Source organism: Pseudophryne corroboree, chromosome 7 (genome assembly GCF_028390025.1).
Source record: "Pseudophryne corroboree isolate aPseCor3 chromosome 7, aPseCor3.hap2, whole genome shotgun sequence".
NCBI lineage: Eukaryota > Metazoa > Chordata > Amphibia > Anura > Myobatrachidae > Pseudophryne > Pseudophryne corroboree.
This window is the reverse complement of record NC_086450.1, coordinates 81,475,675-81,489,054: the sequence shown is the minus strand read 5'-3', so window position 1 is coordinate 81,489,054 and position 13,380 is coordinate 81,475,675. Positions and strand designations below refer to the sequence as shown.

Sequence of the window (13,380 nt, the reverse complement as noted above, 5' to 3'; positions counted from 1 at the left end):
TGACTAACATTTTTGAAAGGTCTTGCATGTAATGCAGTAAAAAACATTAAATGTTATCTAAACCATTTAAATATTTTGTTGACATACTGGTGATGGACGCAGTATTTCTCCTTTCAGCTTCCATTCTCCAGGAACATCATCCTCAGATATCTCACAGTCAAAGGATGCAGATTCTTTCTCATAAATCACAACATCCTGAATTGGTTTCAAAAGGTCAACTTCACGATCTGTGGAAATATAAATACATGTCCCTTAGTGTTCCACTAAAGCCCTTTTTCAGCTTGTAGAATCAAGTTTCAATACTAAGCTTTCATATTTAATAATATGAAATATATATAATAGTTTTTAATAAAGAACCAAAGTATTTTACTTACCACCGAGAGTGAGTTTTGCTGTGACTCTTTTTCCCTCAACCTCTACAGAATATTCTCCTACATCATCAGGACCTGCATTTTTGATGATCAAATAAATATGATTTCCGTCCTTCACCACCTCAGTTTTGTCATTGGGCTCTGCCGGAATTTCCTCATCTCCTCTGAACCATTTGATGTTTGGTGTATCCTTTACTATATTTGCTGTGAATGTTGCTGTATTCTTGGGTTTTACATGCTGATCTCGAATAGGCTTGACCAACCAATCACGGATTACCTCTGCAGGAGGTAAAAAAAAAAAGGATTGCCGTTATTTAAAATTGAACTCCATAGTATTAGCATAGTATCAGCATTATAAAACAGCCAAATATATAAATAACTGCATCAATTTTAATTTAAACCCTGAAGTCCTCAGCTGCTGTTAATAATGACAAGATTGTGGCTTTGTTTAGTATTCAGTTTTATATGCATTACCAATGTATCAACTAATAAAAGAGTGATAATTGACTCACCTACTACTTTGACATTTGAAGAACATTTGATATTTGCACTTTCTACAGAGCATGTATATACTCCAGCATCTGGGTCATCAGCAGCTATGATGGTAAGGGTCTGAGTCAGTCCAATTATATTGATTTGGAATCTTCCTGGCTCATCAGTAAGTTTCTTTCCATTTTTAGTCCAGACTACTTCCCTGTCTTTGTTCAGCTCACAGCTCAAATACAGGGGCTGTGTTTTGACAACGGTGACCTCTTCTTCTAAGGTTTTTACGAAACGAACTGGTAATTCTGTAGTAAAAACAATTTAGTCACTTCTGTAACATCATTTTACTTGTAATCCACTGACAGATAATACATCTTGTACTTAAGGAGGGTACACACTACCCGATGTTTAAATGCCAGCGGTGAACGACTATATCGGTGAACGATATAGCATACAGCTATATAGTGCGTACACACTGAATGTTATTGTTCAACGATAACATTCAGTGATGTCTCCGCTGGCATTCCCAAACATGCAGCTCAGCCCGACATTGAACGGTTGAGCTGCATCTCAGCTCAATATTGAACGGGAGCACGCATCGTCCATCATTCACCAATATCACCCCCATACACACTGGATGATTGCAGGCTAAAAATTAACGATAACAACATAAATGTCATTACCATCTATTTTTAGCCAGAAATCGCCTAGTCTGTACCCCCCTTTAGAGTTTATAAATATACCACCAATTATTAACAGTAAACCTATTGTAAGTGTAATAGAAACAATCTCAGGAACATTCTCTGTTTTGTTTACATTTTTAACAAGTTTTCTTAAAATAAAAGTCAATACCTTCAACAATCAGTTTGGCAGTAGATGTTTTTTCCTTGTTTCCCAGTTTTGCGACACATGTATATTCTCCAGTGTCTGAAAGTTGCACATCAATAATATGGAGTTTCCTGTCTTTCCCATCAGCAATAAACTTATGCTTAGGGCTTTCTCTCAGATTGCTTCCATCTTTCATCCAGGTTGTAATAGCAGTAGAGGGTGAAATAAGACACTCAAATATTGCAGATGAGCCAACAGACTCTGCTTCTTGTAACACAATGTCCTTGAGTTCTTTGACAAACTTCAATGGAACAGCCTTCAAGGTGTAGGAGAATGCTGGCTCATCTGGAGGTTTGTCACCACCGCTGCCAGGACGAAGCTTCTTCTTGTCCGCGTCTAGTGGTGAAGGTGTCTTTTTGACACCTAAAATTCAGATGTGGACATGGAAAAACTGAGACTTGATGAAGCTACCTTATTTTAATGTAGCAATAATATTCCAAGGTGTTTTAGGCACTAGGCAAATTTATTATGAATTCAGCAAGCAATTTGTAATTAATCAAAATAAAATACAAATGAAAAAGTTCTATTAAATGATAACAATAACACCAGATTTAATTTGATTTATGACCAAGCTTACAAAATTATCTTGATAGATATAAGAAAATATAATGATATAGGTGTCATGTTTCAGTTAGGTAAAATTAGCGTGCCAATTTGATTTCTCAAATTTGACTTTCTCCTGAATTCTTACATTACAGAAAATATAATGTATATACATTCCACAACAGAACCACAATCTCCTCACCTTTAAATGGTAGTTTACCCTTAGCAGCCTCATCTTTTGGTGCCTTAGTATCTAAAGTGAAATAGTGATATTAGTACATTTCTCTACAAAACAACACTTTTGTGATGGATTTCAGAGATAAAGTATGTTAATTGCAGTGGTACACAGAAATGGACTACAGAAAACTATAATGGTAAACATTGCTGATGATTCCAAGTTGAATGCACTCAGAAAAAAATAACCCAAATCAATGAGTTTCTGTTGACGATGGAAATGGAAAAAATACAAATATTAAGCAGTGATACATGCAAAGATTGTGAAGTTAGATTGTGATCTGAAATACTAAGAAGCATCTTCAAACACAAACATGAAAACAGACAATGAAACTAGAACTAGATGACACATACAGTACATATATTTTACATGAATGAAGAATGAACACATTTAATGTTGAAATTTAATGAAGGATGACACATGGTTGCGATTCTTGTCCCAAGATACAGATGAATACAGTGTATGGATATGAAAATGATAATCAGTGCCTTTACACATGTATGAGATAAGCTTTCCATCCAAGAGCATTTAGAGCACATGAAGTATGAAAATGACCGTAGCATATGATGCTTCAAAAGCAGATGTTTGGGGCTTTTTTGTGCAGAGTCTCCTCACCTCGTCTTCCAATAGCCTTTGTTGGAGTTTCCACTGCAATTTTTTTGGGCTGTCCACTGTCTTCACTCAATATGTCTTCTTCAGAGCCATAATCAGTCTGCTCAGATAAACTTTCCAGGTCTTGCTCCCAGGTTTCATCCTCTTCTAAATCCTCAGCCTCCTCGGACTCTGTTTCTGTTTTCTGAGGACTCAGGTCCTTTTCTTTTAGTTGGACCTTTAAAGGAGGTGATTCTTCATAGACAGATTTTCTTTGTTCCTCTTTTTTTCTGCTGGTAGGTGTGCTGGTTCTACTAATCACCTTTGGAGAACTATCATGTTTCAGTGAAGATCTTTTGGTAGATGGAAGCTGTTCCTCAGCAGATAATGGGGTCCTAGTCTTATCGATTTTTTTAAGAGCTGGAATTGCTGTCTTTTCTTCTTCAGGCAGAACTTTTACTGATGTTTTGTCTTTATCTATTGGAGTTTTTAGACGGCTCATTTTCTGAAACTGTGATACACTTTCTTTCTTAAGTTCTGTTGGAAGTTCTTGAGGTTGAATAAAGTCTGTATTCTTTTCAGTTTTTTTAGTCTTTATGTCTACTGCCATTTTAATGTGGGTTTTCATATCATCCTCTTTAGTATCCTTAGGTTCATCAATAATTTCTGTACCATGTTTTATGTCAAGTTTAAGCAAGTCCTCAGTAGAATCAAATGTAGCTTTGCTCTCACCTATAAAGGGTTCTTTCTTTAAGATTTCTGGAGTAGGTGTGATATCAGCCACACCAGTATGTTCTCCATCTTTTGTACTTATGCCAGGTTTTTTCAAAGTTTTTGTAGAATCTTTAGGTAACTCTTTTTGAGTTATTTTATCTACAATCTTATGTCCCTTTTCTCCTAAATGTGTAACTTTTTTGTGTGTGGCTTTTTTATCTTCTAATTCTCCCCTGTCATCTTTATGAAATATATTATCACTATCTACATCTTCTTCTGTATCATGCACCTTGGATTTGTCAGGAATTGTCACTTTAGACTCCTTGATTTTCTTAGTAGGTTTTCCAGGCAGCAACTCAATTTTTTCTGTAAAACTCTCTATTAATTCGTCACTTTCAGCACTACTAATTTTAATTTTTTCATCTGCTGTCTCTTTGGGAGAGATAACGGGTTCTTTTGTAGGGGGCTTTTTTATTATCATTTTAGCCTTCGCACCAGTTTTCTTGTCTTTATCTTCCTTACTTATTTTGGTGGGTTTGTCAATGTATACCTCTTGGGACTCTAATAGTTCATCACTTTCAACACTACTAACTTGCATTCTTTCATCTGCTGCTTTGTACAATCTAACTGGTTCTTTTGTAGGAACCTTTTTGATGATTTTTTTAGCCTTCTCTACAGTTTTATCTATTTTATCCCCCTTGATTTTTTTGGTGGGTTTTTGAAATTCATCATCATAGCTCTCTAACAATGTGTCACTTTCAGCACTACTGATTTCTATAATTTCTTGTTCTTCCTCTTCATTTGAGGAAATAGGTGATCCATATGGAGGAATCTTTTTAATTACTTTTTTAATCTTTTGCAATTTATCCTCTTTTCTGCCTTTGCTTTCAACTTCCTTATCTAAATCAGGCTTTAATTTGGACCTTGATTTTTCTAATTTATCTTTAAATTCTGGACTTTCTTGCTTAGACTCTTTTACTGATATTTCAACTTGATACTTAAATCTGTCCTTAACTTCTGCTTTGTATTGTTCTTGAAGGTTTGTTTTTTGTTCAGTGCTTTCCTCCTCTACAATTTCTTCTAATTCCCATTCTTCAAAATCACCTGCTCTTCGAGAAATAATTTTTTGTCCTCTGAGTACATCTGTAAATAGTCTTTCGGCTTGAAAAGTTTCATCCTCTTCAATTGGAATAAGATTTTCACCAGTTAGGAAAGGAACTCTCCGAAATCCTTCTACCTTGCTTTCTTCAATCAGTATTTTACCTTTCTGCTTTATCGTTATATGGGGACCAGCTTTCTCTGTGACTACAAAGGTTTTACATTTAAAATACATGAGGACTCATATGAAAAGAAACTTTAATAAGATCCTAAAGAAATACATTGTACAAAATACATATCACAAATAAAGGACACAAACATACACTTTTGTTATTTACTACTAATAAAGAAGTGAACACAGACACAAAAACAGATCACAGAAAATATGACGCAGAGATTATGTACAACAAAAATACAAAAACAAAACAATAAGTACATTATAGTAAAATAAAACTGACAAAAATGTTGAACGCAGACAGAATACAAAACAGATAATAGGAAATAATATTCAGTAAAGCAAATACAACACAGATACAAATACACCTCAAAAAAACCTTCTAAAAATGCTAATTTATAATAAATCTCTCATTAGCATTTTCTTATAAGAAAATCATTATGAAGAATTTTAATAATTGACATTTGTCTGCCCTTACATCAGAATTAAATAACATTGTTTATCATTTTTTCCTTTCAATAATTTAATTTCCCCATGAGTAAAATAACATGAATATATACATGTGAAAAATAAATGTAATTGAATTATAATGTGTGTCTGGTAAATGTTTCTATATAATAGTTAAAAAAAGTATCAGTTTTAAATATAAATGCAATGTATTTGAAGCTGTCATGTTTTTTTCTAATAACAAATGCCATAAAACATGTTCACTGTACCTGTTTTCTTTCCAATTACAGGAGTTGTGACAGGTGCGGTAACTGCAGCTTCATCCCCCTTAGGTGAAGGTACAGCTGCAGAGAAAAATATACAGTATATTGATTTTTATTTATGCTGTAGTAGTAGTGGGCAGAGTTATGTCCTACAACATACTAATAAATGTATCTAGTTCTTTAATGACGCAGAAATATGTTACAAATACATGATATTAGAATAATACAAATACTGGTATTATAGACAGTAGTTAATATGTATAGACTATATACAGTAGAACTATATTTTTTCTTATAAACGATTTTTCTCTGTTGTATCTGTGATGGTGGTGGTGTCCCCTCCAAATTTTGTCAGTTCATAGAACAGGATTGCAAAAAAAGAATAACAGTGGTTTAGCGTGGATTCTGACACTAAGAAACCTTGCTACACCCAACCTTAACTCACTATATGTAAGTGAGGTACGATCCCTAGTCGGGAATAAGTTTTTTCCATATATACCCCCAATATTACTAAATTGTAAGAAGTGAATAGTGTCACATTGAGGTACCTAAGGAATCCACGCTAAACCACTGTTGTTCTTTTTTTGCAATCCCGTTTTATGAACTGATGAAACTTGGAGGGAACACCACCACCATCACTGATAAGAACAAGAATACATTGACCAACTGTGGGAAAAGTATAATCCGTTTATGTTTTTTTGTATGCACTCTCTCCGTCTACTCTCACTTGGTCATCAAATGCTGATTAATCAGCAAAGAGTGTCATTTATTCCTTCATCACTTTAAACCCCAGTGCCAACTTCTACACCAATCCACTTGCATAAATATATTTTTTCTATTTGGATATAGAAGTTATCATAGACTAGTCACTACTATAGTGATTATAAAGGTCATGGAATGCAAGGGTTATTTTTATATCCTAATAATATTTAAAATATAAATAAACTCCTTTATATCATATCTGTATAAACATTTCTGATGTAATCACTTCTAATCTGTCAGCTGTTATTTCAAGTGGTTAAATACATCTCAGATTTCTGTGAATGTGGAGTGCATATAATGTCAATAGGGACTGTTATTTCTTAAAATACACAAGTAATGAAAATTATTACCTACACATACTTAAGTAATTTTGAAGATTGACATACTATTTAAAAGCATTCAAGGTATCAGTTTACTAGAAATTCAGGGTATCATTGATACTAAAAGTGATGGTACTAATTTTGTGAGATGTGCAAACATTTTTGAGACTCCAGCATAATTTTAACTACTGTATGTGTGTAGGTGATTAACAACCACATCAAAAAGCACCAAAAACAATAGCAATCTGGTATTTACACAAATGTTACTGGATTCTACACCAATTTGATTTGATAAATTCTAAAACAATAACATACATTTCCAACAATTGGCCATGCAGCTGACCCTTTCTTATGATTGTGTCCTACCTTCTATGGGTGAAGGCTCTTTCGGGGGTGTAGCCACAGGTGAACGCTTAGCTTCCTCTGGAACTTTAAATATAATATGATTGGTTAAGTTTAATTAAATGTCAGGCTTCGATTGTAACACATTCTATCATTGTTAAGGGGGAAATAAAATTCAGACTATATAGGTACTGTAATTAGTACAAGAAGTTTAAAGTTAGAGGAACAAAAATACATTTACTCGGAAGATAAAAAGAGAGGATTTAAAAACTTTTTTTAGTGACGAAATTTATAATGCTTCAGGAAAAGAAGATGCTGGTGCTGATTTTTTCCATTGGAAGGTTATTAGTTGACGCAAGTGCCTATAGAAAAGCCAGTTCTCCAATTAGCAGAAAATCCCACAATGCAATACCTTTATCTGGTATGGCTTCTGGTTCAACTTCTTTCTTCACAGGTCGTCTTGCCTCTGGTAATTCTTTTTTCCGGATTTCTGGCACTTTAAAATAGTATAGTTGTTTTTAGAAGCAAGGCTGATGGTTTATGTTATTTAAATTGGTTGGAAGATTCACATGAATATTGAAGAGAAACCATCACTAACTACCATTGCATGGATTCAGTCATAAGAGATACATAAAAAACCGTGTACAGTACAAACAAAACACAATGTTGTAAAAGCTGACACACTAAAGAGATATGCTTCTTTTTACTAAGGTATAATATTAGTTACCTTCAGGCTTTTTAATCTTCTCTACAGGAGGTTCAGGTTTTTTAATCTTCTCTAATTCCTTTTTCACAGGAGGCTCTTCGACTTCTGACTTGACTGGTTTTAAAACTTTAAGACAGATAATTTCTCTTTTACTCTGGTATGTTTATGATACTATATATTTAGAATATTACCATCCAGAGTTTAACATTAAGCAAGCTGATGCATGTAAAGCATATATCTTAGTACAATTAAAGAAAACAAACAGACAAACAATTCTACATAGAGACAGAAGTGGATTATCACTAGTTATGGTTTTTTTGGGGGGGACTTTCATATCAAAATTGTTATCCAACATCCACATATAAAAAGGTAGACGATGACCAATCACTTAAATTTGTATTTCAGTTAGATTTGTTTGACTATTAGTAGGTCCGCAATGTTATAAATATTTGCTGTTAGAGCATCATTAATAATTAATTGGTTTCACATAAAGCAAGCCTATTTAATTATGGCATCTTGTTAGCGATATTATAATTGCAAAATGCAGGAGTTAACTAGAACATTGTTTCAAATATTTAATTATTTTAGTAAAAAATGTCATATATGTAAATTGCTGAATGTTCTAATAGATATATAAATATACCTTTTTTTAAACTAACTTCTTCTTTTTTTGGAGGAGTAATCTCTGGTTTAGGTTTACGGATAAATTTCTTTTCAGGTTCAGGTACTTTAAAAAAAAAATACTGTAATTTAATTTTCCGTAAGACTCAAATTAACTTATAAATTGCACATCTATCACATTCAAGTATATTTACACACAACCTGACCATATACCAGTGTCTTCCATAAACATTTGCTGCATCTAAATCCAAAACATTTTAATATACTATTAATCGAGTGTAATCTGTTAAAGTGTAATATTACTGCCACAGGCTATAAAGGAAATGCTTAATTTGACAGACAATACATCAGAAGGACTTGCATAGAGATAATTGGAGATCAGATTAAATATCACAACATGACTGTGAATGTATCAAATGGAATATTTTACTTTATACAACTGGGGTTTCTCTTTTATACTCAGACTCTTTGAAATATTATAAAGTATCTGTTTAGATTTACACTTTTACAACTATATTTTTTAAATTCATTTTCAAGATGTCACAATAAAAAGCAATATATTCCAGGCATATACTGACTTATCAGCTCTGGTAAAGTTAAAACTATCCAAGTCATTCTGGGACATTAAAATATCAATCATACTGTATAAATATTTTCTGGGTCTTTTTTTCAGATAATAGAGTTGGGGTTTTTTAAACATAGAAAAATAAAACAGCAGACTACCAAAACGTTTACTAGGACACAAATATAACAGATAAACTGACAAATACAATAAGGTTCAAATGCTCATGAATGATGAGGAAGAGTACAGTACTACTACAGTACCAGTCACTATATATTTATTATCACTGTGTATTTAATGAATTCTTCTCCATATACAGTAGAGTGAAGAGTTGCTACTTTATACCTTTAGCTGGTTTAAGTTCCACTTTTTCAGGTACTGCTGGGGCTGGCTTTTCAGGCACAATCTTCGTTTTGGGCTCTGGAGCTTTGAAGAAAATAATGGAATGTTTATCCTGCTAATTTGGACAGTTAGGTTTTGTAGAGAAAAGCATAAGATTAACCTGTTTGAAGGCAATTTAAGAGCATTAGTTTTGTTCACAGTATTTCATAAAAGAAAAAAGGCCTAAACATACAAGATAATGAGACATGGCAATTAGTTCTATGACATGGCAATGGCTGTTTAATTAAATGAAATGAAATAAGAAGTTATAATGAGTATGCCAGTAAATCTGATGATGAGTTTCAAAGATTAGCAATTAGGATTATAACACCTGGATGAAATTAACTATTTTTTTACAAATGGAAAAATCATGATTTATCTGCATTCATATGAAGATGAATAATAATACACATGATGTTATCATTTTAAACATCTTCAATACCTTTAATTTGGACAGCCTCCTCTTTTGTCAGGGGAGAAGGTGTCACAGAGGTTATCTCCTCAGTTTCATACTCTTTAAAGAACAGGATTGGAATATTTAGTGCTATGGAAATCCACACACAAGAAAAACATCCACTGTTTATTGCCACATAAAGATATTTTTGAAGAATCCATGAATGATTATGGACAGGACAAATGACACATTAACAGACATAAGACAAACAAGGTATTTTGAAAGATGATGAGGAATGAAAAGATGAAAGACAAAGCTGAAATTCTAAATAAATTAAAATTGTCTCTAAGGACGAGACGGATATTCTAAAGCATAGTGATGTACATGAGATTTTTTGTTTTTAACTGATATAAGAGACCACTATTCTCTCCTACAACTCACTTATAAGGTATGCGGAACAGTTTGTAATTAAGAAGTTTGATATATAACATTGATTTTAATCCTTGGTGCAAGATTATTTTAATTATGTACACTAATGCAGAACAGGCAGATATGATGGGATGATCTGATAAAGGAATGGTGAATGATGACAATGGATATTCTAAGCTATACCTTCCATCTCTAGTTCATATTCCTCTTCCTCTTCTTCTTCAGATAGATATACAGGTACTTCCTCTGGTGCGGTGACTGGTTTTAAAACTTCGGTCACTTTGAAAATATTACAGTAGATCATATTTAGGGATTTTTTTTATTATAGCTGAAAATTGATTGCAAAGAGCTGATAGAGATTATATGAGATACCTTTCAAAGGAGGAACTTTAGTGTACTTTATCTCCTCTGGGACAAGCTTCTTAGGCTCATCAGGCACTTTAAAAGAGATTTGTGTTTATCACACATGCCATATAATCATTAATTGTGAACATTATCTAATGTACTCATAATTAATATACCTGAAACAGGGGCAACTTCTTTTTTAGAGATACAGATAGATGTTTTCTCTTCAACAACTTTTTTCTTTTTTGCTTCTGGCACTTAAAAATGTAAAATATTTGGTTACTATTATGTTTTTGACTCCTCGCATTTTAATGCATTTGATATTTAATGTTATACCTGTAAGAGGAGGTGCTAATTTCTCAGCTGGATGAGAAATGGCTTTCTTTTCATCATCAACTACTTTCCTTCGCATATCTAAAATATTAATTTTTGTCTCAGAATGCTTGCTAATACTGGATATTTATGACTTTTTTTGTCAAAAAGGTAAACTCAAAGAGCAAAGCACAAAAAAGTATACCTTTCAAAGGGGGTGCTAAATCTTTTTTAGGTACTGTGACAGGTTTTTTCTCTTCTATGGTTGGTTTTGTTGGCAACACTGCAGGTTTTTTTTAAAGATATATTAAATTGAGAAGAGTATTTAGTCAATAATTTATATCCAACTCTGTACAAAACAAGCAATGATGGATAATACTAATTTGAAAAGCTGAAATTGTTTTGTGACACAGATAAGTAACACTTCTTTTGTGGATTGTTTGTAAGAAGAGTTTAGTTTAACTTATGCAATCAGACAAGACATTCACAAACACAGTACACTAGACAAGAACCTAAATAATTGCAGTATATGTACCTTCCACAGGTGAAACAATCTGTTTTTTAGCAATGGGAAATGGTTTATCTTCTGAAACAGGCTTCTTGGCCGCCTCCACTACTTGCAAAGATATTAGTCTTGCTTTAGTACACTTGACAGTATATGATCACACACATAGTAAGACAACTGAACATGTATGACACTAAAAAGACATATCTTTAGTAATTAGCACTTCCTCTTTAGGAAGACAACCAGTGCTTCCTTATTATTTTTTTTAGGAGGTGCAGCTAGAAGATATTAGTTTTGAGTTATTCCTTTGTAACAACTGACATAATGTGCATTACTCTGTCATAAATAACTGCAAATGAGAAGATGTATACCTTCTGTAGGAGGTTTTACTTCCTTTTTGGGAACAGCAATGTTTGTTTTTTCTTTAGGAGCTGCTGGTTTTGGCACTTCCGCTGTTTCAAAGACATTAACTTTGTGTGAGAGTATAGCTATTTCTGATTCCAATAAATCATTATTATGATAGACATAACAGACAATAAGACAACTCGACTGAATAGGGTTAATATTCTTTGCTCAGTGGGCATGGGTGAATGGGTAGTTCATCTATTACAAGTTTAATTGTCTTTATAGTGGTGAAATGATACATTAATCTACAATACCTTTCTCTACTAACTCTTTCGTTTTGGACCCTGGAAAGTTTTATATGGTCTTCTTTAAAACTATTAGCTTGATATTAGATTTTAACAATCTGATTTATTGTCCAGTTGTAAATGGTTGAAAACAGATGGCATGGATGATCTTATATACCTTCTTCACTGGAAATAACTTGTTTCTTAGAAGCTGTAATGCTTGGTTGGTCTTCAGATGTTGCTGTCTTGGTGATCTCCATTGCTTTAAAGATATTAGTTTGATATTAGTATTTAAAATAAATTAGAAATGTACTGTATGCTAATAAATTAACCACAGCACTTAGATGACCCAGAAGAGGATATACCTTTTGTGCTGGAGTCAGGCCCTTATTTAGATAAGTATTCAGCCTTCTATGGCTTTTCTTCAGAAGCCTATTTTTGGTACTGGCAGTCATTTTTTAAAGATATTAGTTTGCTATTAGTACTTTATACATAGTATTGGTAATAATGAGTAGCTTGTGTTAATGATTGATAGCTGGCGTTACAAGTAATAGCTGATACACTACCTTCAAAGTGAGATTCAATGTCCCTTATAGATTCTTGCATAGGAATCTGTGGCTTGCCTTCAGGGAGTCTGTTCAGGACCTCTACTTTTAAAGATATTAGTTTTGCATTAGAAAACAGGTACTCAATAATCTTTTGAACTAAATGGGTAAGCGGTTGCTCTTAGTTAACTGAAATACCTTCTTCATTGATATCCACATTTTTTGGACTTGCAATGAGTAATTTTTCTTCATGCATCTTTTTCTTATGCCTAGTCATTGTTTGTCCAGTAATCTGTGGCTTGTCTTCAGGGGTCAGTCCTTTCATGACCTCTACTTTAGAAGATATTAGTTTTGTATTAATATTATATACATAATACTTTATACATAATATTGGTAATAATGAGTATAGTAGCTTGTGTTAAAGAAGCACTAGAAGTCATAGCTGATACACTACCTTCAACATGAGATTCAATGTCCCTTCTAGATGCTTGTACAGCTATCTGTGGCTTGTCTTCAGGGATCAGTCCTTTCAGGACCTCTACTTTTAAAGATATTAGTTTTGCATGAGAAAACATTTTAGCAATACGCTTTTAAACTGAATGGGTAAGTAGTTGTTGTTAGTTAACTGTAATACCTTCTACATCTGTATCCACATTTCTTGAACTTGCAATGAGTAATCTTTCTTCACTGATGTCTTTCTTATGCCTAGTCATTGCTAA

At 33.2% G+C, this 13,380-nt stretch overlaps 1 protein-coding gene across 29 annotated transcripts in view; it reads right to left on the bottom strand.

The window, feature by feature from the left end:
* Positions 1-13,380, bottom strand: part of TTN (titin) — a 302,099-nt gene that overhangs the window by 107,116 nt on the left and 181,603 nt on the right. For 16 of the 29 annotated variants that reach the window (XM_063933349.1, XM_063933360.1, XM_063933364.1 and 13 more), the window contains 25 exons: positions 13,296-13,376; positions 13,116-13,202; positions 12,860-12,994; positions 12,683-12,766; positions 12,295-12,378; positions 11,859-11,939; positions 11,518-11,598; positions 11,188-11,265; positions 11,007-11,084; positions 10,847-10,927; positions 10,698-10,763; positions 10,509-10,604; positions 9,945-10,016; positions 9,467-9,547; positions 8,582-8,665; positions 7,960-8,064; positions 7,645-7,728; positions 7,257-7,319; positions 5,815-5,889; positions 3,136-5,130; positions 2,488-2,538; positions 1,707-2,105; positions 884-1,159; positions 375-650; positions 88-227 (listed from right to left, as the gene is read on the bottom strand). In XM_063933349.1, coding sequence (XP_063789419.1) covers positions 88-227; positions 375-650; positions 884-1,159; positions 1,707-2,105; positions 2,488-2,538; positions 3,136-5,130; positions 5,815-5,889; positions 7,257-7,319; positions 7,645-7,728; positions 7,960-8,064; positions 8,582-8,665; positions 9,467-9,547; positions 9,945-10,016; positions 10,509-10,604; positions 10,698-10,763; positions 10,847-10,927; positions 11,007-11,084; positions 11,188-11,265; positions 11,518-11,598; positions 11,859-11,939; positions 12,295-12,378; positions 12,683-12,766; positions 12,860-12,994; positions 13,116-13,202; positions 13,296-13,376 — 4,733 coding nt within the window. The remainder of the gene's footprint in view (positions 1-87; positions 228-374; positions 651-883; positions 1,160-1,706; positions 2,106-2,487; positions 2,539-3,135; positions 5,131-5,814; positions 5,890-7,256; positions 7,320-7,644; positions 7,729-7,959; positions 8,065-8,581; positions 8,666-9,466; positions 9,548-9,944; positions 10,017-10,508; positions 10,605-10,697; positions 10,764-10,846; positions 10,928-11,006; positions 11,085-11,187; positions 11,266-11,517; positions 11,599-11,858; positions 11,940-12,294; positions 12,379-12,682; positions 12,767-12,859; positions 12,995-13,115; positions 13,203-13,295; positions 13,377-13,380) is intronic. The other 13 variants (XM_063933373.1, XM_063933375.1, XM_063933374.1 and 10 more) reach the window with 11 other exon arrangements.